Source organism: Equus przewalskii, chromosome 18 (genome assembly GCF_037783145.1).
Source record: "Equus przewalskii isolate Varuska chromosome 18, EquPr2, whole genome shotgun sequence".
Taxonomy (NCBI): Eukaryota; Metazoa; Chordata; class Mammalia; order Perissodactyla; family Equidae; genus Equus; species Equus przewalskii.
The window spans coordinates 57945877-57971788 of NC_091848.1; the positions used below are offsets into that span (position 1 = coordinate 57945877).

The window sequence follows — 25912 nt, forward strand, 5'->3', positions numbered from 1 at the left end:
AAAAGTTCCCATCTTTATCTTTGCAGTCGACTTCCTCCCCAGCTTCCTGGCTCCTGATTTGTTTATCACTACAGTTGTGCTTTTTCTAGAACTTCATACACATGGACTCCTACAGCATGTATCTTATTTCTGGCTTATTTCAGTTAGTACAATGCTTTTGAAAAAACTGTCCATGTTGTTGCTTGTACCAGGAATTCATTCCTTTTTATGGCTAAGTAGTATTCCACTGTATGGCTAGACCACAAAACTGGAGCTTGTCAATTCACCAGCTAACAGACATTTGGTTTCTTTTCAGTTTTTGGCTATTATAAATAAAGCTACATCGAACATTCAAGCACAAGTCTTTGGGTGGGTGTATGTTTTCAGGGGTCATATAGTAAATGTATGTTTAACTTAATAAGAAAATTTTATATTGCATTCTGGTGCCTATTTCTGAACACCAGATTTGCCTCAATCCCTTAGTTAGAAGGAAAAAGCCCCTACCTATAACAATTCTAATTATTGATGCCACTGAATAATACAGATCACTGACAAGGGTAAGAATGGATTAATCTATTAATACTGAGCACTCATTACAAGTGTGTATTCTACTTCAGGATATGGGGAAGAGAGTTCACCACCTGGTGAGGAAGCTAAGTTACACTGTTTCAAAATGAATATGATTATCTGTTGTGAGAAGTAAAGCTAAATATTTTATTTATTCATTTATTTTTTCCCAAGGAAGACCAGCCCTGAGCTAACATCTACTGCCAATCCTCCTCTTTTTGCTGAGGAAGACTGGCCCTGAGCTAACATCCGTGCCCATCTTCCTCTACTTTATATGTGGGACACCTGCCACAGCGTGGCTTGATAAACCGTGCCCAGGTCCATGCCCGGGATCTGAATTGGCGAACCCCAGGCCACTGAAGCACAGCATGCAAACTTAACTGCTGCACCAGCAGGTGGACCCCTAAAGGTAAATATTTTAGACCCCTGGTACTCAAAGTGTGGTCCATGGACCAGTGGTATTGGCATCACCTGGGAAGTTGGTGGAACTGTAGAATCTCGTCTCCACCCCGAGCCACATTGTCAAATCTGCATTTTAACAAGCCCCCTGGGGATCTGAGTGTTTGCGAAGTGCCACCTGAGGAGGTCAGAAGAAAGAGGAATTACACCCCACTGAGGGCATCAGGGCTTCACAAAGAACAGTCTTTGAGAGGAACTGGAAGCGCACCCTAAATTCCACGCTGCCCCTTTTAAAAGTCTTTTGGGCTTGACCTTTTAACACTTCCAATCAACAGAATTTTCTCTGAAGAAACTAGTTACACTCTCTTAGAAAATAAGTTGCTTTGAAAAAAATTTCCCTCCCCACTCTAGGGGATGTTTGTGGTTTCTCTGTAAATCCCTGGACATTTTCATTCCTACTTTGTTTTCGGTCTAATCCTTCTATTTACTACCAGTATCACTACGATAAGACTGGTACCTGTGAGAGGAACCATCGGACTCCTCTCAGATTACACCCAAAGGAACACACTCCATCCTGCATCGCCTTCTGCGTCACTTAAGTACGACTGAATCACCAGCCAATCCTTTACAACAACGTTTCCAATTATTGCTATTCACAGGTTGGACCCAAGAATGACAGATTTTAGAGGTGGAAAGACCACAGGAGTTCAGGGCATGTAGACCAAGTAAGGTGCTATGTCACCACACTACCGAAGAGGCAGCCAGGATTTAGGAAAATTTACAAATTTGCCAAAGGTGACCTCACTCCTAAGTAGCAGCGTCAGGAGCACGGGAGAACGTCTTCATGTGGCTTTTCCCCCAGCACAATGCAGGGCCATCGTGGTGCACAATGATAACCCACCGCCCTTCATTCTGTTCCCATCCTCTCTGATCTCCACGGTTTCGATTCCTGAGCCACCTGCCTTGGGGGTGCCGCACTGGCCTGGGTCTCACTCCTCTCGCCTCCCTGCCTGTGCTCCTAGGTCTCGTCCTGCTTGGCACACCTAACCACAGGTGTTCTCAAGCTCTTATCTTAATCCTGTTTCCTAAACCCACGGTCTCGTTACTTCTCAGCTACCAGGAAGGATCACTAATCTTTCTTCCCTTTCAACAAGCCCACATGCTGTACCGGGCATAAAATCCTCAACACCCAGCTCTCCTTTTGTCCCTGCCTGGGGAAAAACCTTCAGTGGCTTCCCACTGTCACCAAATAAACATAAAATCTCTTGGCCTGGCATTTCAGACTTCTATAATCTGGTCCTTCCATCTAACTTCGCATCTTCTTCATGCAGTTTATTCTCCGTATGTGGCAGCACAATTCGGAGTTAAGATTGCTTGCTTGGCCATCAGATACCCCAGGTCTGAGTCTCAGCTCTAGCTCTGACTAGTCGTATGACCCTCAACCTCTTTATACCTCAGTTCCCTCCGCTGTAAAATGGGAATAATGATACTACCTAATAGAGTTACTGTAAGTGGTAAATATAAAGCACGTAGAAAGAGGTCTGGCACACGTAAGAACTCCCGAGGTCTAGTTTTACCTCTTCTTTTAAAACTAATGAAGCATCAGCCACCCATACTCCAAGCCCTCACTAACTTCATAACATCCCAGTAAAGATCCTAATGAACTCATGAAATTATGCTAATAATGGCCTCAAAAAATTAAGCTTCCATTACTGTGCTAGCTAGGATTTCTGCACATTCGTTTTAGCACTTCAGAGGACCTATGATAGCAAGGATTACTCATCTGCTTCTAAATATAAAACCCAAGGCAGTAAAGACAGTAAGTCAGTAGCAAAACTCGTCTTAGAATTAGATCCTGCTTCTGGCTATAGAAGCCACACCTCTTTATGCCTTTCATAATAAAACTGCTCTGAGTCTTAAAAACAACCAACCAACCCAGATTTGTAATCAGCATATCAAATTTATGTCTTGAAGCAAGAAATAAAATCTTGAAGTCTACAAATAATCTGAGTTGGCAGACAGGTTTCATCTTACACTCTGATTTGGATCCCTTATAATGTTGAGAAGGATTCAAATACTGTGTTGTAGGCTCAGAAGTGAGCACCGGGATCAATCAGCAATGTCTAACAAGGTAAGGATTTGTCAGCCGGAGACTGGAGAATGGGGCAGAAGAACAAACACTGCGACACACGGCAAGCAAAATAGCTGGAATTTTCTGAACACTTACGTCACAGAACTGTTCTAAGTCCTTTGATGTATAATTCTTTTAATCCTCAAAACCAACCTTAAAGAAAGGTGCTATTGTCATCCCTATCATGCGATGAAGACACTGAAGCACAGAGAAATTACAATGTACCCAAGGATACCCAAGTAGTAAGTGGTGGAGCCGGGATTTGAACCCACGCACACACCAGAATCCATGCTCTTCACCAGTATGCTATAAAGACTCAAAATATTTCCATCTTCTTGATGCCAGGAGATGTAAAAATTGACAGGAAAAGCAGTTCCACAAATCACCAAGATGATTATAGCCCAGATTCCATTAAATTAAGATGTCTGAATAATCTCGTGAATAATCTCAGTCATAACAATGAAGAGCTCAGGAGATTCCTAAGGACTAAATGCCAAACCCACTGTGACTGTCCAAATTTGCCAGCACCACTAACGCACAATGTTCTCAGTCAATGTGTCCTTCACAAAACGATGTCCAAACCAAACAGTGACGTAACAAATTTTCTAGTAGAATAATTGTTCTCTGATGAACCTTAACAAATCAGAAAGACTATGGATTCATGGGTAAAACATGGAGCTAAATCCTGGTGGATGTTTGAGCTCCAGAGCTTTCTCAGAACAAATTTCTAAACTGGTGTCTTAAAATTTATACATTGGAGTTCCAGGAATGGTAAGGAGAATACACTTAAAAATTATACTAAGGTACTTTAATGAAATTATTATTAATCCCAGCATTTAATGGCAGAGATGGAACTAGAGTTCATTCTAGTGAGAAAACAAGGCCCAGAGAGGCCAAGCACCATGCCCAAAGCTACACAGCTTGTTAACAGTAGTTTCTACAATAGTTGTGGAGCACATGTTCCAGTTTTAACTTTAGAGTTTTCTTACTCTTTCATTTCCATATTGGTTTAGAAGAGTCCCAAAGGAGGCCCACTCAGACTGAGAATAAAAGTAATTTTTAAAATTTCCATAGCTCGACTTTGGGATATGCTGAAGAGTCCTTGATTATATTAATAGTCTCATAGGCCCTCTGGCCACATGTTAAACTAGGAAGAGAGAAACTAACAGGCAGCCGTATGCAAAGAAGGAGAGGGTATTTTAAAGTCACCTGCCAGAGGTGGAAACATTGTATAAGAGCATCTCAAGTGTTCAAACTCACATGTGAGAGGTCTGGGACAATGGCAGTGTTGCTTTGGCTCACCTGCAAGTTTAGGAATCTGTTCCCCAAAGGCCCTCTCTTCCTGAAGGTGAAGGAGGTGGTGCGGGAGGCTCAGGAGGCCTTCTGCTAAATCGCTGGGGCCTCTCCCCCAGAAATTATCCAAGACAGAGGGTGGTGCTGGTTTTTCCTTTGCAAGTGCTGAAATAAAACACAAGGAGGGCACATTGATAAGAATGGCTCAGCTACTCATGAAAACTTTTAAGCCGTTAAAGAAATTTTAATGAAAACACTATTTTAATAAACTCACTTCTGACCCCTCCCAAAATGCTTTACAGGATGATGAAATTACCAAAAACAAACAAACAAACAAATCCAACAGCAAAATGGGCAGCACGTATTCCATTCCAGTAGTTCATGACTGGTTATCCACAGGGTCCGGCTCAGTCTCCTTGAAAAAAGCAACGCATGCAGCTCAATTAATCCAAGGCAGCTGGGTGACGACAGCACCGGGTCTTACTGTTCATCTTCTCTCCCCACATGCACAGCTTTACCGTGCACTGCGGAGGGGAGAGGAGCTGCTGCTCTGACACCCTCGGAAGAGGAAGGCAGGGCAGGGAGAGAGCAGCATGAGGAGGAGGTCAAGAGAATAAAAACATCCAGCAGAAAGTGAGGGGAAGGAAGCCGGGGCCACCGGAGGGAAGAGGAACTAGCTGGGAAAGTGCTTTGGGCCACTTTCTCAAAAGATGTGGAAAACAACTCAAACTGCTCCTGGTACAGCTTTTTTTACACAAGACTAACCCCGACACAAAAACCGCATGCTCTGTATTTCTTGTGTTAGTAGAAAATATGCTATTTTTAAAAAAATTCTTAGGAAACAAATATCAAAAAGCAAAACCCACAAAAATATGGCCAATATTTTATTTCAGAAGCCACTTATGAACTCTAATGTCCTGCAATAAGGAAATAATCATGCTTAATTATGGAAATCATATAGTAACATGAAAAAGTATTTAGATTCTACCAAGAGAGATTCTAAAAAGCTGAGGACACTGAGATTATTTCTGTTACATATAGGTGTGTGCAACACATTACTGAAAGGCATTAGAGAAAAATGAAATCAGTTGATGTGCGGAATTGTGGATTACAGGGAATTTTTTCTTAAAAGTTTAAAATTTATAGAGAAACAGAAAATGCTTCTTTTCATCTATTTCTATATGCATTTCACTGTTGTAACGCTAAGACGCATTTGGAAATCAGCAGAGCTGTGCTCTTTAGTGGCTATTATTATAACAGGATTATCCACCATGAGAGGGAATTTTGAACCTAAGGAAATTATGGATAATGATAAATTTGTGCCTCAGAATCATTCTCCCTAAATGTATGGCAAGTACAGCTCCTGGGTTTCTCTCATCTTCTACCGGCTACTATTATTACCAGCTGGAGTAAAGCAGCAATCACACTTTTGAAGTTGGAAGGGTCCTTTAAGATGATCTCATCTGAATGGGTTGGTAAGGAAACCTCAACAATGGCAGACCAGGAGCAGCTGCGGGATGGGTTTAGTTACACCTGGAGAAGCTTAACTGAGGGAGGGAACAAGAGAGCCCATTCTCGTGTTTGAACAGCCTTCCTAGAGAAGGGGCACTGGCCTGCTTCTGAAGGTTACTGGGGTTTAAGCCAAGGCCAGTGACGGCCACAGTCAAGGACTTAGGTGTGAGGTCAGTGCGGAGGAACCTGCTACTATTTAGGTTTCCTAAAGATCATGCAGGTTGCGTTCTTGGCAATGAGTTGCTCCTTACTAAAGATATTCTGCTCTAAAGCCCACTGGAGAGGGATTTGGACAGCAGTGCTTATTAAACTTTAACGTCCATTGGCATCGCCTGAGCACCTTGTTAAAAATGTCAGTTCTTGGGGCTGGCCCCGTGGCCGAGTGGTTAAGTTCGCGCGCTCCGCTGCAGGCGGCCCAGTGTTTCGTTGGTTCGAGTCCTGGGCGCGGACTTGACACTGCTCATCAAACCACGTTGAGGCAGCGTCCCACATGCCACAACTGGAAGGACCCACAACGAAGAATATACAACTATGTACCGGGGGGCTTTGGGGAGAAAAAGGAAAAAATAAAATCTTTAAAAAAAAAAAAAAAAAAAAAAATGTCAGTTCTTGTTCAGTAGCTCTGGGCCTGAGAATCTGCATTTCCAGCAAGCTCACAAGTGATGCCAATGCTGTGGGTCAAGATGGTGGGTCCCGAGTGTCCAGGACGTAGTTTGATTACAAGCATTAGAATGTTATTTCAACCACTGCCTCCCTAAGGGCACAGAGTCTTCTGACCATGACTACAAGGTACTCTCCCACCCTGAGTGGGGAGCGGATGATTAATAAATAGCTTACGTGGTTATGAGCACGGTTTTATGAGTCCACAGATTCAAATTTCCAAAAAAGTTTGTATCTTGGTATCTTGCAGTGCCCCCTACATCATACGATAACTAATTTTGCACAATTCTAAAGAAGAGATGTTTCACTTCCATGAAAAAAAAAGTGATGCTCTTACTCTAAGCTTGGCAAATAATTGAAAGCAAATAAGTGTGTTCTGATGAATGAATGGACGATTGAATGAATAAATATATGCTTGGCATTCAAAATGCAATTATTTGTGGTTTCAGTGTACTACAGTTAACAGAGAAGTAGGATGAGAGGAAATATGGCTATAAAGTAATTTTTCCAGTGACTGATGTTATAAAATCGTGTCTCCAAAGGTGGGAGGGGGAGTCTCCTGAGGCCCGATTTGTAGTCTTCCTTTTCTTCAATGTAGAGCTTTCCATTATTTTCCTAGCCCTGAATTTCACCTCCCCACCTCCCAACTGGGTCATAAAAATTTCCTTCAATGCTTTGAAAGTCCCCGTTTCTTGCCTGTGCATAATTGGCTCTGCTCCCTTACATATGTAAGAACTTTGGGCTTTCAATCAGTTCAAAATCCTATGTGACGTCTTTCCTGGAAAAATATGCTAATATCTGAACACACACAGGCCGTCCTCAAATTTTAAAGCGTTCTTAGGTTTCTCTCCCAGACTAAATGAAATCACAGCAAAGAGGGAACTCATTTCCTGCCTTTTCTCTGACTCTGAAAGTCCCCCTTCCAAAGGGTTTACTGTTTTAGTTTGCTTAAAAGTTGTAGGTAACATTCCATCGGATCTACACAAGCCCTTTCCTCAAACTGCTTATTGTGTCAGTTTGTTCTGAGGGAACATAGCTTATTCTGCTCCCTGGGAAGTGTCACCTCCTGTTTGGTAATCCCTCTGTTGCTGTCTTTAAAAGAAAGAAGTGAGTTAGCTCAGGGGTGAACAATCTGAGGGGCATATATCAAATCTTAAGATTAAGGTGTTGGAAACTGTCCTGCTCTCCACAGCAAACGAAAATATGTGGCGACACTTATATTACAATCCATCAGATGATCCTCTAAGGCCAAATTACAAATACGATGCAAACCTGAATATGGGGTACCTTATAATTATTAATACAAGTAAGCCAATACATGCGATACATATTTTTTATGAAATCATATAATCCTAGATTTACTTCCTAACACTGGTAGGTTAACCCCTTAGGCAAATTGAGTCAAATTCATTTCCTGATAAAATTAACTCTGAAAATTTTCACCTTCTACTACAACTTTCTTGATTTAGTCAATAAACAATTTCCCACTTGTCCTAGGCACTGAACGTACAGTAGTACAGAAGAAAAACAGTTTACAATCCAGGAAAGAGGCAGAAATTAGCAAGGAGTTCCTAAGAAATGACTAAATTACAATCATGGTATGACTAGAAGTGACCTGGGTGGGGAAGGACAGGGAGCTGCTCTGAAGAATTTGAGAGAGTTCTTAGAGAATTTCTCTGAGAAGGAGTTAACCAGATGAAATAGGGTGGAAAGCATTCCAGGCAGAGGAAACAGCATTTGCAAAGATTCTGAGGTAAGAATGAAAAGAGTGCACTGGAAGAATTGAGGCTGCTGACAGTAGGACGGATGGTGAAAATAATAACAGCTAATCTTTTCTGCATGCCCTCTACAGGCACAAACTCACACAATCCTAACAGCAGCGCTGAGACAAGCACAGTTATCCTAATTCTATAGATAAGGAAACCGAGGCCTCGAGAAGTTGACTTGTCCAATGTCTCAGAGCTAGAAGGTGTCAAGCCAGGGTCTGGCCTCCAGTCTGCTGCCAGGGTCTCTATTCTCAGTCTCTCAGCTGGCATAGCTTCTCAGGAGCCAGGTCAACCTGGAGCTTTCCTCGTGTTCCAGATCATTCTGACAATTTTCATTTTTCACAGAAGGACATCATGAAATACAGACGTATTAGTGTAGCTTTAGTCTCATTTCCAGAGTCTTGATAAAGGTATGGTTCCTGGCTGGAACCTATTTCATTAGGAAACAGTACATGGGAATTTTTTTATTACAAAATTGTAATTTTTTTATTACAAAAATGTTAATAGAAGTTCAAATGTTAATAATAACAAATGCCATGAACCCATTAAGCAAAATAACCGTGTCTTCTAGGGGAATTTTTTAAATGTAGAATTATGTTCCCCACTCTACCCTGTTCTTCTCCCAGAGGCAACCACTATCGGGAACTCTACAGAATGCCAGTCCACTCTTTATTCACACCCATGCACACACACACATTCACAAACATTGTAGGTTATATGACTGTTTTAAGTGATGTTTAATGTTTACATAATAAATACATAATATTCTGAAATTTGTGCTTTGAGGTCCATCCACATTGCTGCAGAAACGTGTGTTTCATTCTCTTGAACTTCTGTAGAGAATTTTATCCACCAAATGGCACAAAGTTATCCATTTGCTACAAGCAGACATTTAGGTTGTTCTCAGAGAATTGCTTATCTAAATGTCATTTTGGAGCCAAATCTCTTTTTTTCAATCTAGAAAAAACAGTTTTACTAAGACAGTGAATCTTACAAAATGCTAGAAATACTTCAGAATTCAAACTTCACTTTGAAAGAGTTTTTTTCTAAAACATAAATCTTTGATAATTCAAGTTGTATAAAAATACCTAGATATTTAAAATACTATGATTCTGAAAGTTAATAGTATTTTAAATTAGAAAATAAATTCCTAGTTAAGTGAATCTATAGTACTCCTGTTGAAAACATATTGAAGAGAAAGCAGACACAGAGTGAGTCTTATACAGCCAGTTTCCCTTCCTGATAACCACACGAACTGGGCAGAAAAGTCAGAGGGTTGGAGCAAGTAGATAAACAAACGCAGGTTTCTCTGGAATGCTTTGTTCTGTGCTCTGGCCAGAAAATAAGCCAGGGCACAACCCACAGAAAGATAACAAAATCTCTCTTTAGAATCAAGGGAGTGGGCAGTGCCTACTATGCGCGAGAGGTAACATTTGAGAAGGCAGACAATGAAACGGAGCAATAAAACACCTAGTCTTTGACTCTGAAGTGTTAGATCTATAAACAGTGTGGTGAAAACAATCATCTGTTTACATTCACAGAAAATTTTAGCTCAAGGACACCGTATCCAGGTTTATTATCAAGTGCAAACTGAAGTCAAGCCCACAAATATGGGAAGACCCATCTACAGGATTCCTATACCTCTAACATTATTTTTTATAAACAAGAATCAGAGAAAACCTCACAAAGCAGACGTTTTAGAATGTGGATAACTGTTTACGAATGGCTGCATTCTTTACACTATAAAAGCACCTAGTCTAGACAACGCGAAGGGAAATCTGAAAAGAGGCATTTCTCCTCGGAAGGAGGGGAAAAGTCTCTTCCAGTAGATTTCTACAGAGGCGGACACATCCCCAAGAAGGCAATCGAAGAAAGGAGTGTGGGTTTCCACTGAGAGAAGTAACTCCACACTGGGGGCCACTATGGAGCTGGACCGTTCGGCCCCATTTCACAAACAACTAGCCAACTGTTGGAGCACATTCCATAGGCAAGCCAAGGAGATATCCCTTCTTCTAGATCCCTGGCTTCCAGCCCAAGAAATCCTCTTGGACCTAGGGAAACCCTCCCAGGCTTCAGGAAGCAGCCCTGAACTCAACAGAAATTTACCCTACCAGGAGTTCAGTGAAAGAACTGGCCAAGCAGATGGAGCAGCTCCATCATCCACTCATCCATCTGTCCATCCATCCATCCTACACAGAAAGGCATCACCCATCTATCAGATGACACAAGATGTCAGGGTGCAGGGACTGTCTGAGCTGAGAGCAGACAGGTACAGAGGCAAGTGCACAGAGCCACACATCGAAATACAGACAATGAAACACACCAAGCATAACCTTTTGCCTCAGTCTAACCTCTCAACTACAGGTTCAAAGTACATTATATTATCATTTTCCAATTACACAATATGTATGTTATACAGAATATAGGATTAGCTTAAACATGCAATTTTTTTTTTGCATTCTCCCTCAAAGGGAAAAATATATAGTATAAACAGCAGGAAGGAGAAGTTGAAAGAGGTTTAGCAAGAGAATAAGGAATCACATAGAACAGAAACCAAAACTAGGACTACATAAAGCTCACCATAGTGACCGGCAGTAAGCAATGGCTTCTTACGGAAAGCACGGGACAGGTCAGCAGCGCACAGGCCCGCGACAGCTGCACCAGCCTACAGACACAGGAGGCTAAGGGACATGGCCACGCAAAGAGCATTTAAGACAAAGCCACCAGTGAGGCCCTCGGTCCCAAAGCAAGGCCACAGGAGAAGAGGGCAGGAAGTGGCCTGAAGCTGTGGAGTCACCCTGGGGACTTCATAACAGTGCGGTCCTTGTGTCTCCTAACACCAGAAACTCAGCCCGGAATAAAACACAGGTGCGTTGTGAGGCAGTTTAAAACCAACCTTTGCTGAAGAAAGAACTCGGTCGTCTCATCTGCTCTGCATAGTTTCTCATTACCAACAGGCCTAATTGTTGGGCTGCTGTTTGATCCGAGGGCTTTTTCATGTTCTCAACTGATCTCTGACATGCCTAAGTACAGCAAAACGAAACCTTTATTCACAACAAGCCATACCATTTGAAAATATGGATTTCATTTAAAAAATTAAGTTTGACTTTTTTTTCCCTGTCAAAGATGATTCTGGACCAGAGGAACTTGGGAAAGCTGCACGGAGGATGTGGCCCCAGTGTGGGTCTTAAGGATGGGTGAGGATGCCTCAGCAGAGGCCCAGGTGGGCAATGAGGGGACGACTCGGAGGGCTGATGGGCAAGGTCGGTCTGGGATGTGTCAGGAGGCCAAACTGGCTGAGTCTGAAAACGCTAGTGAAGAGCAGTGAAGAAATAAAGAAAAAGCCACAAAATGGTAATGGAACCTCTATCTTCCTACAGGGCACATCACAGATATGGATCAGCCAGGGGCAAGAGAGGGCGCTCTGTGAGCCAGTCCAGATGGGAGCCGCTTGGACAGGGTGTAGCCAGGGCAATTCCAGGACCACCTGGGGATGCAGAGGGAGAGGCCAGGGCAGCAGGCCCCCCGCAGACCCTCTGCATTCATTTCCCAGGGCTGCAAGAACAAAGCACCACAAACGGGGGGCCTTACGACAACAGAAGGGTACTGTCTCACAGTCTGGAGGCTAGAAGTCCAGAATCAAGGTGTCGGCAGAGCCCTGCTCCCACGGAAACCTGACACGGAGGATCCTGCCTTGCTTCTTTCTACATTCTGGTGGTTTGCTGGCACTCCTTGGCATTCCTTGGCTTGCAGATGCACCACTCCAGCCCACCATCTTTGCACAGTGTTCTCCCTGTGACCCTGTCTTCACATGGATGCTTCTGATAAGGACACCAGTCATATCGGATGAGAGCCCACCCTACTCCAGCATGACTTCATCTTAATTGATTACATCTGCAATGATGCTATCTCCAAATAAGGTCACATCCTGGAGTACTGGGGGTTAGGATTTCAACATATCTTTTTGGGGGACACAATCTAACCTAAAATATCCTTCTTGGGGTGCCCAGTCCTCACCCTTAGCCAGAAGAACTCATGCTCCAGAGCCACTCAGAATACCTGGGTGCTAATTCAAGTTAAAGAGAAACAGAAAACAAAATTACTCTGTGGTGGTGAAAGTCAGAACAGTGGCTACATTTAAGGAGGGGACCCATGACTGGGTGGAGCACGTGTGCACTCCTGGGGCAGGAAATACTCTAGTTCTTCATCTGGAGGCAGGTTACACGGGTGTGTTCACTGGGAGAAATGTGTCAAACCACACTTACATGGTTTGTGTAGTCCTCTGCATATCTGACATATTTCCATGAAAACTCCACTTTAAAAGACATTAGAGAAGATGGAGCTGTCCAGGAAATAGAGGTCTTGGAATCCTAGGTAGAACCTCAAGGAGGACCACTACCTGGGAGGAGCCACAATCCAAGAGCTGGCCACTCAGCCCTACTGGTCCAGACCCTGGAGCAGTCAGTTCACCTGAGATGTTCAACTCCTAGGAGGCTGGTGTGTAACTGGAAATGCCAAAGCAATTCACTTATAATGAGAAAAATGGGAATGCCAAGCAGTCTATATATTTGAACTGGCAGATTAGCAAATCCACGAGCGCTAAAAGTTGTTTGATAAGCACAGACCCACATGGAGGGAACATTCCCGCCTCAGCTCTGCTGGGAGCATATTAAGACACTTTTGCTTTGCCCTCTGTTTTCCTAGCCTGCATGCAGACCTCTCCCACACATTCCATTTTCAGGCTAATTACATTTCCAGTAAGTTCCAGTGTTTTTCTTTCACCTCTAATTCTTCTCTGGGAATTGCAAGTTCTTGTGGTTAGAGTATTTTGGATCCTATTGCTTAATTTCCAAGCAAGAGAGAGTTAAAACAAAAGAGAGAGCTAAAATATACTGGACACAACTCAAACTTAGTAGCAAACATATTTTTGGAGTAAAATCGTATAAGATTTTCTAGAATCAAATATAATTCAGACATTCAATGTCCGATATTGCATAAGCTCTGAATAACATATTGACATAATAAACAATGAATGATGCCTTAAAAATGGGAGTGGAGAGGGGAAGGAAGCCAAAATTTAATTGCAAAGCAAACAAAGAAATAAAAATCAAATACTGATCAAAACTTTACATACAAATTATCCAGCACATAATTACAGAAGATGAAGCTGAGAACAGAAGCACTTGGCTTTCTAATGTGTAAAATGTCCTAGGGAGGCACCAAAAGCTCCCAGGCTATGAATCTGCAGGGCTTCTCCTGACTGTTTTCCTTGGATGTCTGTCCTGTTGAAGCCCAGCTCTACTCTCAAATTTCATATAGAATCCCATGCTTTAGAAGTCTCAAGTGATATTTAACATTTCTATGTTTAACACTGGGGTTATTAAAAAATGAAAGCTCTAACATCAATTATGTATTACCATAATTAACGTTTCACATTTTCTTACGAAAACAGCAAATGGAAGAGATGTCTTCCATGCCACAAGTAGAATCCAAGTCCAACTGCAGAAGCAATGTGCAGAATCTGCCTGCTATAAATTGTCCTTATGGACCTCCAGCCCCACGTGCACAGCCTTAGAGGGAGATGTAAACATCTAGGCCATAGATAGAGTCTGATCAAGCTGACACCTAATTCTCTCCTGTGTCGTCATCTGAAATGCTTGACTTTGAACATTATGTTCTAAGAGCATCAAACTTTGCGCAGTTCTCCATCATACTTGAGCTGTTTCACGCCTCAGTGCCTTGATCATGCTGTTCTGCTGCTTGGAGCCCCGCTTAGCCTCCAACCTTCCCCCGACCCCCGCCACACATTAGAATCATCTGTTGAGATTCCGCTCTTCCAGGAGGGCTCCCTTTCTACCACCACCCTGCGTTTGGATGAGGAAAGAAGAGCTCTCAGAAAGGAAGCGCATGGAAAGCTGTTTCAAGAATAGGGATAACTATAACTCTCATATTTTTTAAACTATATTTTAAAAACTCAAAGATGTTAAGTTGTTTAATGGACAACTGAAGAGAATATTTTTTGCTTCCTCATCCTAATTCATTCTGAAAAACTCATAGTGCTATTCAACCAACAAATTTTCATCCCCATCTCCACTAAAAGCCCACGTGCACATGCGCGCGCACGCAGACACACACACACGCACACATCCTTCCTCTGTGGCCCCCTATACTATAAATAGCATAGTGCCTGGCACAGGAGAGAGGCCCAAATATGTGTTGCTGTTCACTGAATAATTAAAGAAATACAACATGAGTAGATTAATCGAGTCCAAAGTGAAGTCAGTGCTAAGGAGGAAACAGACTCCAGAAAAGATTAGAGCTAGATACGGTCAAACAGAAAGATTTTCTGGAGAAAGTTAATTTTAACTACATGAAGAAGAAAAGAGCTACGATAATGCTATAATAATAGCGTTATAGCAATAATAGCATCTAACATTGATTAAATGTTTGATATTTGGCAGAAACTCTGCTGAACTATTTATATGTGTTCTCTTTTTAATTATCATAAGAACTGTGATGTGGACATTATTTCAGATTTAGAGATAAGGAAAGTGATGCTCAGAGCAGTTAGGCAACTTGTTCAGAGTCCTGCAGGGGTAAGCCACGAAGCTGGAAACCGAGCACAGGTATCATCTGGCTGGGATGGTGGGATGCCGAGCAGAAGAAGAGAGGACTGAGGACTAAGTGTCGAAAGAATGGATGCTGAAGCCCGGAGGCTGGCAGTGGCTGCAGATGCAACGGGACAGGAAAAAGGAAGTTAGCACGAGAGATGGCAGAAAACTTCAAAACCAGGGAGAAATTCTCTGGATTTTTGAATAGGAGAAAAATTTCCATAATGAAAATCAAGCTTGAGGCAAATTATTATAAAAGGTGCATGGACAAGAATATTGGTGGTCACAGGTGGACAGCTTGGGTAGAAAATTTTTATAAAAATATAATTATACTATTTTATGGTGAAAGCAGAGAGCTCTCCCCACTACATCTGTAAAAAGTTTTTTTGCTATAAGTGGGCCAGATCTGTCCTCCCCAAAATTCAGCATCTGGAAAACAGTGACAGGTACTTCATGATCAGAAAGTAGACATATCTCTTAACATCCTGCTTAGGAAAGAAAACAGTTACTTCCCATCTGTCTGTAGCAAAGTGGGGGTCAAACAAGAGAGATTAGCTAATTTACTTTCACATTGACCTGAAATACTGACTCCAAATATCAGAAGTCTTTTGACAGCAGTGTCCTTTATCTCACAAAGATCATTTACATTCACAACAGAAAGTTCCTCTCACTTTCAGAATCTATCATTTAAGTAAAATTATAACTTTAATCGCCGTTGCTGAAAAGCAGTTGAAAACCCCTTCACGGTTGAAGGCCTGGGTCATCATCCTGTTGCTCTCATCTAAAGGCACCTGGATAACTTATTTTCCAATTTTTAAATGCAGTTTTACAATTTTATATTACATCTAAGTATTATTATATTATCTATACTTTATATTAACTTTATATTGCCCATAAACAAGAGTCAAGGAATTTTTAAAAAATCAATATGACCTCTTTTTATTCTCTGGCTCTGCGGTAAACAGAGAAAATGTACATGTTCCCTCACCTCTGTCTCCTCTATCCCTTAACTCTTGAAGGACTCTTACATACTAAAGGGTTGTACAGAGCTTAATAAAAGCACTTAATTTAATTTTATTTCATTTATTATATTTTTTAATTATTTTTGTTTTATATTTTATTTTATTATTTTAATAAAAGCAGCACCTTCTGTGGTGCTGGCCTAAACATTTGCAGTAGAACATTTCCTAAAAGGAAACTCCCGCAAGCTGTCAGAAACAGTGGGGCAATAACCTCTCTGAGGACTAGAATCTGATGGGGTTGGGAGAGGGGACTCCGTGAAATCAGCTCAAAGACAAGAAGGCCGTGTTCATAGAGCATCAGGTTCTTGCAGGACAGGAAAATACAAATCTAAAAGGCAGAACCTTTAAATATTTAGAATTTTCAAAATATGAATACAGAATATCTCTATCAACCAAGAGAAAGCCTCTGAAGACTCATTCTTTGTCACTATGCGTCTTAGCCAGAGCTAGGCTGACCTCTCTTCTGCAACCCACCCCAGCCCCCTGGGCCAGGCCTGCTCCCCTACTCCTCCAGGTCTGGCACTCTTGCGACGAGAGCTTTCATCCCCAGGCACTTGTTTGTGTCTCAAACCAGGTTAAATGATATCTAATAAAAACCTAAGAAATATCATAATAAGTGTTGGAACTTAAGCAACACAAATCTCTGCCTACTGCAGTGGGTGCAATCATGGAGTAAAGATGTTGCACAATTTAAGTAACTTTTTATAGAGGTTACATTCGTTTATAACATTAGATAAATTTCAAGTGTACGCCATTATATTTCGACTTCTGCGTGTATTACATTGTGTTCCCCACCCAAAGTCTAATTTCCATCCATCGGCGTGCACATGTGCCCCTTCCCCCCCCAGACATTGCACTATTAAAGAGAGAAAAGATTTTGTTTTTCATTTCTTGACATACTTGTTTCCTCAGTAATATAACCACAAGTCTGACTAGCTCAACTCAAACAATCATAAATTATGATTTAGGAAACTGTACTGACAGCTTACTGTACATGAAAGTGAATTCGAGAATATCCATCTGATGACATTTATGTACCTTTTACTTGTCTCGTTTTTATACAAGGTATTTTACTTCTCAGCAAATGTACACTATAATATTTTTAGGAAAAAAACTTTCCTAAACCAGAGGCTTAATTAACATGCACAAACACACAGGGATGAACTCATCTTTCACCTGGTTTCTCCGGGGGTAGAGTTGTTGAGATGATAAATGGATAATCCTCACAGTTAGTTGCAAAGATGTTACAGCTGAGCAAACGTATTAACATGGTGGGTTAATCCACGGACACTGAACGAGTCATTTGGCAGATGTTTGCTCCATCTGCAATGTTCTGGACAGTGCACCAGGTACAGAGGACACAGGAGAACAAGATGAGACACAGGCAGTGCCCTCTCAAATAGAAACGTGCTCCAGATCTTATCAAGCAGGAAGAAACAGGCACAAAAAACCGAAAGCGAGTTATTTAGTTACATTAAGTGTAAGTTAATAAATGAGCAGGGCATCTGGCTAAAGAATCTCAAAAACAATTTTCTCTCTAAGGAGTGTACCTGGCCTCCCCAGAGAGTACCGAGCTGCCCTGAAATCAAAGGATACCTGATAAAAACAGTCCGTTTCAGATAAACCGGCGCTACCAGGAGATATCAACTTGGACCTAAGCTTGCAAGATTCAAGCGCTACTTGAAGACTGCCAAGATCCTCCACAGCACCAACAGAAATGAAATTTCTAATATGACAAGCGACCTACGCATTTCCGCTGAAACCCACTCTAACAAGAGCACGAGCTCCCACAGCAGCCTGCACAGACGCAGGCTGGGAGAGGGAGCCAGAGCTCAGAGAGGCGAGGCCTCTGTGTTACTGAGAATGTTGCCTCTTGCGATGATCCTTATCTTGCAAAAGATACCAACTGTGATCGATTTGACTAGATAACTAATGTTTCCTATCTGGTTTCAGATACCACCAGCTAATCCAGAGACTTCTTAGAGACAACTAGATATTCATTCTGCAGAGAGGCTGAGACATCGGGGCTGGTGATGGAGAGTTTTCTGTATGAAGCTGAGTCTAAGTGAGAACATGGATTTATTTCAGAGGATGAGAGAAGCACTGTCCAGGGTTCTCTGAGCCCCGCTTCTCTGTTGCCCTGGCCCAGGACCAGGAAGAGGAAACTGGGGATGGCCAAGTAATGGGGAGAAGAAAAACCAACTGAGAGTGAAAATGTGTGTGAGAGAGAGAAAGAGAGAGACAAACAGGAAAGCTCATTGCCCACTCGGTGAAGACTGAGTTAGTCTTTAACTTAAACTCTCCAATGGCATCCCATTCTAATTAAAACACAGTTCCAACTCCTTTCTAAGCCTTGAAGGCTTCACAAATGCTGTCGCCCGCCTGCCTGCCTGCCTCACCAGCTCCACCTCCTCCTCTCTCCCCCGCTGCAATCTTCTTCGGCTCTAAGTCCTCCAAACACTCCCAATTCATTCCTGCCTCAGGGCCTTTGCAGTCACTGTTCTCTCTGCCTAGAATGCTCTTCTTTTTGCTCTTCGCTTGACAGGCTCCTTCTCATCATTCCCATCTTGGTTCAAATATCACCTCCTTAGAATGTTCCTCAAAAAACTAAAAATAAACCTACCGTATGATCCAGGAATACCACTTCTGAGTATTTGGCCGAGGAAAATGAAAACAATAATTTGAAAAGATATAGTCACCCCTGTGTTCACTGCAGAAATATCTACAATAGCCAAGATATGGAAGCCACTAAGTATCCACCAGTAGATGAATGGAGAAAGAAGATGTGGTGTATATATACCATGGAATATTACTCAGCCATAAAAAAGGATGAAATCCTTCCATTTTGACAACATGGATGGATCTAGAGGGTATTATGCTAACTGAAATAATGCAGACAGAGAAAGAAGAATACCCTATGATTTCACTTATATGTGGAATCTAAAAAACACAACAAATGAACAAACAAAACAGAAAGAGACTTACAGATACAGAGAACAAAGTGGTGGTCACCAGAGAAGAGGGAGTGGGAAGAAGGGGGAAACAGATGAAGGGAATAAGAGGGACAGACTTACAGTCATGAAATAAATGAGTCCGGGGGATGTAAGGTACAGCCTAGGGAATACAGTCAACAATATCATAGCACCTTTATATGACGACAGATGGCAGCTAGTCTTATCAGGGTGATCATTTTGTAACACAAATAAATGTTGAATCACCACATCATACACCTGAAACTAATACAATATTGCATGTCAACTATATTCAATACAAAATCACCTCCTCAGAGAAGCCCTCTGGGTCCTCTAGAGAGGCTTCCCTCAGCCCCTCTTTAGCACACCCCCACGCTGGACTGTCTTTGTAACATTCATTCTATCTTCATTTATTTGTCTTGTTTATTGACTCCATTTTCCACAAAAACATAAGCTCTATAAGAGCAGGGGCTCTGTCTGTTTTGTTCAACGCTGCATGCCCCACCCCCACCCTGCCCCAGCACCTAGAACATCTCCTGTTACATGGTGAATACTCAGTAAATATTGGTTGAATCTCAGGTCCCACCTTAAAGACGACCACACAGAAAGTCACCCCAGATCCACCGCAAAACCACTCTCTGCTCCTTCGTTGCCCCCACCTGCAGCACCATGACCGTGACCCACAGCCGTGCTTCCACAACCTGAGGAAGGTGGGAGGGACCCTGATCCCGGATGGAATCTCCAGCTCCTTGCCATCTCGTCATCTGGAGGTCTCATTCTCCTCATCTCCATTCCCAACCAGATAAAAAGTAAATCGACATTCAAAGAATCCTCACAGACCAGCATCACATGCTTCTGGACAAAATAACGCCAACTGAGCATTTGTCTTAGGTGTAATGAGGAAAAGAGAAAACGGGGAAGAAGAGAACCTTTCCACTCAGCTTTTCAGTGCTTATGACAACATAATTTCCTCAGGGTTGGGTGCTTTCCACCCTCTCTTCCCAGTGGACCAGGAAGAGGAAAGCCCCTGGTCAGAAGCCGAAGGTTGTGGCAGGAAACAGCAAGCTGGCCATTCCCCCTGGGTGACCAAAAGCTCTTCAAGAAGAAGAAATATGGACACGGGGAAGAGACTCAGACCCGACTGCTCCTTACTCTTTTACCCTCACAACCCCACTCCCAGAATCTCATCCCTTCTTAGTCCGGCCATACGGCAGCCAAGTTCCTCAGCAGGTCGGAGACACTAGTGCTGATTCAGTGCTGGGGAGCCACCCCCAGGAGAAGAAACTCCTGCTACCCCACCATGGTGAGGGAACGGTGCTCCTGACACCTGATATGGAACCATAAATACAGTTTCCTACTGAGACGCTGTGATGTCCAAGGCATCCACTCTATTCCATACACCAAGCTCACTCCAAATCAAACACTTTGCTAGTTTTAACCCACAAAGCTTCACTTAGAACCCGAGATGTGTGCTGTTACCCACCGTAGTCGGGATGGATAGGAGAGAGGTTACTTCCAGCTGTTAGTTAGGGTGGGGACAGAGCCCTGGGAAGACTTCTTCCAGGCAAGAAGGATGAGTAGGAACTTCAGCAAAAACATATTCAGGATGAAAAGAACTTTTGGAACACAACCCATTGGAGATAACATAACCTCGTGGATTTGGCCAGACACAGCACAGCTAAGTGGCACGTCAGAGACATGGAGAAGACAGAAGATACCTAACTGGGGAAAGTCTGAAGCTGTCAGAAGGAAAAGCAGACAAAGTACACAGACTCCCTGTTCAGAAGCCCAGCCTGAGGGGCAATTAGGAAAGCATATGATGATCAAGGGATATATAAGTTGAGCACGTGCAAGGGAAAGGAGAAAGATAAGCACAAGGAATAGAAGAATCTGTGAGGAATGTGTGCTACGGTGGCCTCCTGGGGTGGAATAAGACACCAGGGAAGCACACCCTCACACGATCCATTCTAAGGCATGTAACCTAGAGCAGTCTCACTTTTCTAAATTATAAAGTGAGGCTAAACATTCCTGTCTGATAGGGCTGTTGGGAATATTTAATAAACTAGCACACGTGAACACACTGGGGAGCAGAGTGGCTGCCACAGGACCTTCGTGCTTCCTCACCTCCTTGATAAGTATCACCTAGAACACGTTAGATCACTGGATGGAATCGTAACTTCCACAGAAGCCCCTTGGTAATCTGCATGGTTAGCAGATGATGCTTATCAGAGAGAGAGAGGAAGCATGGCATTATTTCACTTCTCTCCCATAACATTCTAAATGATGTGGAACACAGAAATACCTCCAACAGAAGGAAATGGCTGCCACAAAGAATGAGAAAACTTGAGAATTACAATTTTCACAAAAGACAGACTGAAGTTTTTTCATGCTATGTCTTTTAATGGCACTTTCTGAGACTCAAAGATTTTTTACTGATTTGGAGCACAACAACAAATTGAATATTTCCAACATCTCTACTGACACGTAGTGAAAAGAGCAGTCTCATTTTCCTGCACCGTTTTAACAAGACAGCGTGCCATCAGGGACTGTGACATTCAGGGACTATGGTAAAACATTGCCCTAGGGAACCCACTGGCAAGGGATGGGGACCTCCTCTCCTCTTCCACATGAAGCCAGATCAGGGTAATACAAAGTTTCTGGAAAAGTTCTCTCCTTACAAACCAAAGTTGCCACTACGTATTTAAAGTGTTTCCGAGGCAATTAGTCTTATTCAGAGACAACAAACTAGATAATCTAAGCGTGTCTCTTCGGCAGGTCTTGGTAGGAAAAGCGGTCCTTGGTGAGACGAAAACGAAGCAACACAATCCGATTTACAAATGTTAAATCAGCATGCCTGCAGACGGAAAATAACCTGGCAGCTCTTCCAAATATTTAACCTCTCCGTGTAAATAAAAACAGTTTCAAGATCCGCAGCTGGGAGAGGAAGCTTGAAGACCAGAAAGTGAAATATCCAGCTAGCCAAGCGGAGGCGGCCGTTTATCGTAGACCCGAGGAGCAGTGTGGACACGGGCGGGGGCCCCCAGGCGCGGGGGTCACCCGCAAAGACTCCCTGACCGTGCCGGAGGACCCTCCTAACGCACATGTGCCTCTGGGTTTAGAGTCTGCGGCCGGTGTGGCCGGGCTACGCGGGCGCCCATCCTCACTCCCACGCAGTCTTTCAGTACTCCCTCTGAACAGAGACCCCCGATCCGCCCTCCCCGGCCCTCCTACTCAAGATCCTCAAGGAAGGCGCTTTGGGTTTTTTTTTTTTGTTTCTGGAGATGGTAGTTTATACATTTTCTTTTAAGCCAAATAGCACACAAGAAGCTGGCTGAGCTCGCAGGGAAGCTCCGCAGCCAGCGGCCTTGGCGTGACCCGTTGGTGCCCCCTCATCCCGACCGCTCAGGGCACGCCACACCGCAGGTCCTGCCGCCGCCCCCACCTCCACCCCCACCCCCTGGTGCTTGTTTGTTAGCTCTGATCCTACCGTGGCGGGAAGAAGGGTTTCTCCGAAATTTTTCCAAGGTAGAAGACGAGAACCTTCCAGATCCCTCGCCCTTGCTCTCCCAGACCCTTTTACAAGAAGACAATAGAGCGAGGAGCCCGTCACTCCTCGGCCCCTCCAGCGCCCCAGCTCCCCGGCGATCAGAGCAAAGCGGGGGCCCGAGCCGGGTCCCCGGTTCCCGGCGCCCCTCGCCCTCCGCGGGCTGGCGCGGGGGTCCCGCTCCGCCGTCCGCTGCCTCCACCCCCAGCCCGGGGGGCCGAGCGCGCGCAACGCCCGTGGGGCCGGAGGGTGCGCGGAGGGGCGGCCAGCCCGGCGGGCCCCACCCCGACCCAGCGCAGGGGCCGCGCGGCACGGACCCCAGGCCGCCCCGACCAGGGCCGGGCACTCGGTGCCCCCGCACCCCACCCGCCTCACCCTGCAAGGCGAAGCCGCGGGGCAGGGGTGCCGCAGGCCGGGCGCGAAGCCCGCAGGGGCGCCGGCTCCGCGCTCCGCTCGCCGCGCTCCGGCCGCTGCTCTCCCGCGGCGCCGCAGCCTCGGGCCGGCGGAAACCGGAGGACGGGGCGCGGGCCGGGCCGGCGCGGGCGCGACTCGGTGTCCCGGAGCTGGCGGGCGCAGGGTGCGCAGCGCCGCCCGAAATCCGAGGCGCCCGGGGCCGGCCCCAGGCGACTGCGCCGAGCGCCCCCGGGGCCGCGGGAGGCTCCTCCTGCCGCCGGCGGCGCGGATGCGCGGTGGCCGCGCCGCCCCGGAGCCCGCCGAGGAAGGCGCAGCGCGCGAGGAGGCCGGGGGCTCCGGTCCGGGGCGGGGGCAGGAGCAGGAGCGCAGCCCCTACCTTTGGGGCTGGGCGGACTCCAGCCGCGCGCCCTCCCGGGGCGGCCGGGACAGGAAAATCACCACGAGGGGCGGGCCGGGCAGAGGCGGCGGGTGGCTTCAGGACAAGGTGGGAGGATCGAGTTGCACAGCCAAGAAGACACTCCCATCCCGCCCGGTCTGGTTGGAAAAGTGCAGGGGCGAAAGTGAGGGGCAGGCGGCCGGTCTCCCCTGCCCCGCAGGGCTGGCGGCAGAAGTAAACACATTCGCTGGGCGCTGCGGGGACTCCTGTGACACGAGGCGGGGCCTCCTGTGACATGAGGCGGCGCGGGCGGATGGTCCCTAGCAGAAATGGAGGAGTGTTCAGAGAGCTCCCCATTTCCTGGGCTCTGCCTTTCAAGGACAAATGTGTTAGAGGTTTTTATCTTTTGGAGGGAATGTTGTTTTAGAGAGAAGAAGGAAGGTGGGACGTGTATTTTTTTTCTTGTTGAAGTCGCTTTCCCTTGAGAAAAGCATATATTAGTAATGTCTTCATACTTGGATGGCTCTGAATACTTTTTAGATTTCAGTGTTTGTGAAATAATTCATTGTCTAGCAACCTTCAGTGAATGGCTCCAGCCCTTGGGCTGCCAGCATCATGATCACATGCCAATCAAGTGACCCAGAGAGAAGAGCCACGGCCTTGGCTGTGCTCACAGCGGCCGGGGGGTCACGCTGAAACCAGGGCCTTCCCCTGTGGCGGCCCTTCTTGTAATTGTGACAGTTTGAACAACAGCCCTGGGAGGCAGCAGTGGCTGTTCTCCCAGCTTTGCTAATCAACAAAAAACCCAGAGGGTGCAGAAAATTTCTAGCCTTTTCCCTCTCTACAAGTTGCTGTTGAAGTAACCCTGACAGGGTTTTAAAGCTGGCTCCTAGGACTTCAGGGTAGTGAAAGATGCTTAGGGAATTTGTCCATCTGGGCCAATTTTTCTTGAGGTTACTTTGTGCTTTTAGTTTCCCCTAAGTTCCTTATTATCCTTCTCCCGCTCACAGTCTTCAGAATTAGACCAGTGGTACAGTGCACCCCCTCTGGCTTTCCCGGGATTTTTGGAACTGCCAAGTCACGTGCTAAGGGGAGAAGCCACCCAGTGTTCTTAGGTGACTTTCTGCTGCTTCATGCTCAGTGTGGCCAAGAAGACACTGTTCACCCTAACCTGGTTCCAATTCCGCCACCTCCAGGGGCCTGCTGTGTGACCTTGAGCAAGTGACTTCACCTCAGCGTACTTCATTTTTGTCACCTGGAAAGTGAGATAATACAACATATCTTCAGGCCTGTTGGGAGGATTAAAATGGATGATGACGAAGAATTCTCAGGGCAGTGCTTGTCACAAAAACCATCAATTCAGGAAGTGAGAATGTTAACTAGCAGTCGTTGCCACCGGGAATCACCTACCCTCCATGCAGCATATCTGTTCCTCTCACCCATCCTGCAAGCCAGAATGATAGCACCCTAGAAATAAGGAAACAGAAGCAGGAAGTTAAGCAATGTGCCCAAGGTCATACGGCCCAGACTGGAGCCATGATGCAAATGAAAGCACCTGGGACCTAAACCAGCTTGCTTTCCAGGATATCACCCCACTAGGTAACTATCTGGGGCAGGGGCTTTTCACCTGTGTAACATTAATTGCTTTAAAATGCAGGATACATTATCCTATGGGCACACGATTGCAACTATGTAAAAATGTTGAATTCCTGTGGAAGGTGGTAAAAAATGAAGCAAAATTGAGCATGGGATTACAGAGTGTTAGCCTCTCTGGGACAGTGTTTTTGATCATTGTTTTGGGGAAATGTTTTCACGATGTAAGCCTATTTGACTCAGCCTGTTTGTGGATGTATTCTAATAAGGTGGGGGGAGGAGGGCCAGGAAGGAGGAGACAGCCCTTGGAACACGCAGAGGCTTTAAAGGCCCCTGAAATCGCAGTATCTAGGCAGTGTACATACACGGCTGGCCCTGTGTGCTAGGTTTGGTTTTCTTTTGTGGATGGTGCAATCTCTTTGAATTAGAATGACATTGTTTCATGCAATGTGGTCTGCATACCCAAGGACAGGCAAGAGCCAGGTTCCCCACCTGGGGCCCTGGGGCCTTTCAGCACCTGTGGACTCGCTGTCCAGAGTAAGGGTAAAGTACTATTTCTTCCTCACCCCCAGTGCAGCTGCCTTCCCGATTTTCGTGTCCTGTCCAAGCACAGGCCTTCTTGGCATGATGGACATGCGACTGTCTACTTCATGCAGGGGAGAGCTACTCCCAGGGGTGTGCTCTCAGCAGGCCAGTCACGTCAGATCAGAGGAGGTGAACCCCAGGACTGGAGATAGCCATATAGTGACAAGAGGCCCCTTTCTTACAATATCCTCTTATAAATTGTGAATAAATAGAAGTTTTCTTTCCTTAACATTTCTCAAGGCTGGGGTTTTTCAGTTTTAGACAATATCTGGCACAAGACTGAGCTTGACCAAGCTAATCCTTTTTACGTACTGTTCTTCTTCCAGCTCTAGGGGAAGAGATCCTGCTAACACCCTCTCGTAGCTGTCTCGGGGTTTTATCTCCTATAAGCAATTGTTTAAAGAACATGTACATCTCAAAAAGAATAAGCCACAGAACATAAGCAGTCTAAATCCTAACTTAGAGCTATGACTCTGCCCACAGTGTGG

The 25912-nt window shown here is 44.9% G+C and overlaps 1 protein-coding gene across 50 annotated transcripts in view; it reads right to left on the reverse strand.

The window, feature by feature from the left end:
- ST3GAL6 (ST3 beta-galactoside alpha-2,3-sialyltransferase 6) overlaps positions 1 to 23619 on the reverse strand; it is an 85473-nt gene extending 61854 nt beyond the window's left edge. For 5 of the 50 annotated variants that reach the window (XR_011529020.1, XR_011529021.1, XR_011529018.1 and 2 more), the window contains exons 1-4: positions 23247 to 23618; positions 11204 to 11330; positions 4379 to 4534; positions 1018 to 1123 (exon numbers count right to left, since the gene is read on the reverse strand). Coding sequence is in view for 16 of the 50 variants with exons in the window: in XM_070582144.1 (XP_070438245.1) it covers positions 1018 to 1123; positions 4379 to 4534; positions 11204 to 11330; positions 23247 to 23603 (746 nt within the window). In the remaining 34 variants the exon portion in view is untranslated. Of the gene's footprint in view, positions 1 to 1017; positions 1124 to 4378; positions 4535 to 4643; positions 4785 to 11203; positions 11331 to 17536; positions 17640 to 22399; positions 22486 to 22831; positions 23152 to 23246 lie in introns of those variants that run through there. The other 45 variants (XR_011529017.1, XR_011529024.1, XM_070582139.1 and 42 more) reach the window with 34 other exon arrangements.
- Positions 23620 to 25912: the final 2293 nt, after the last annotated feature.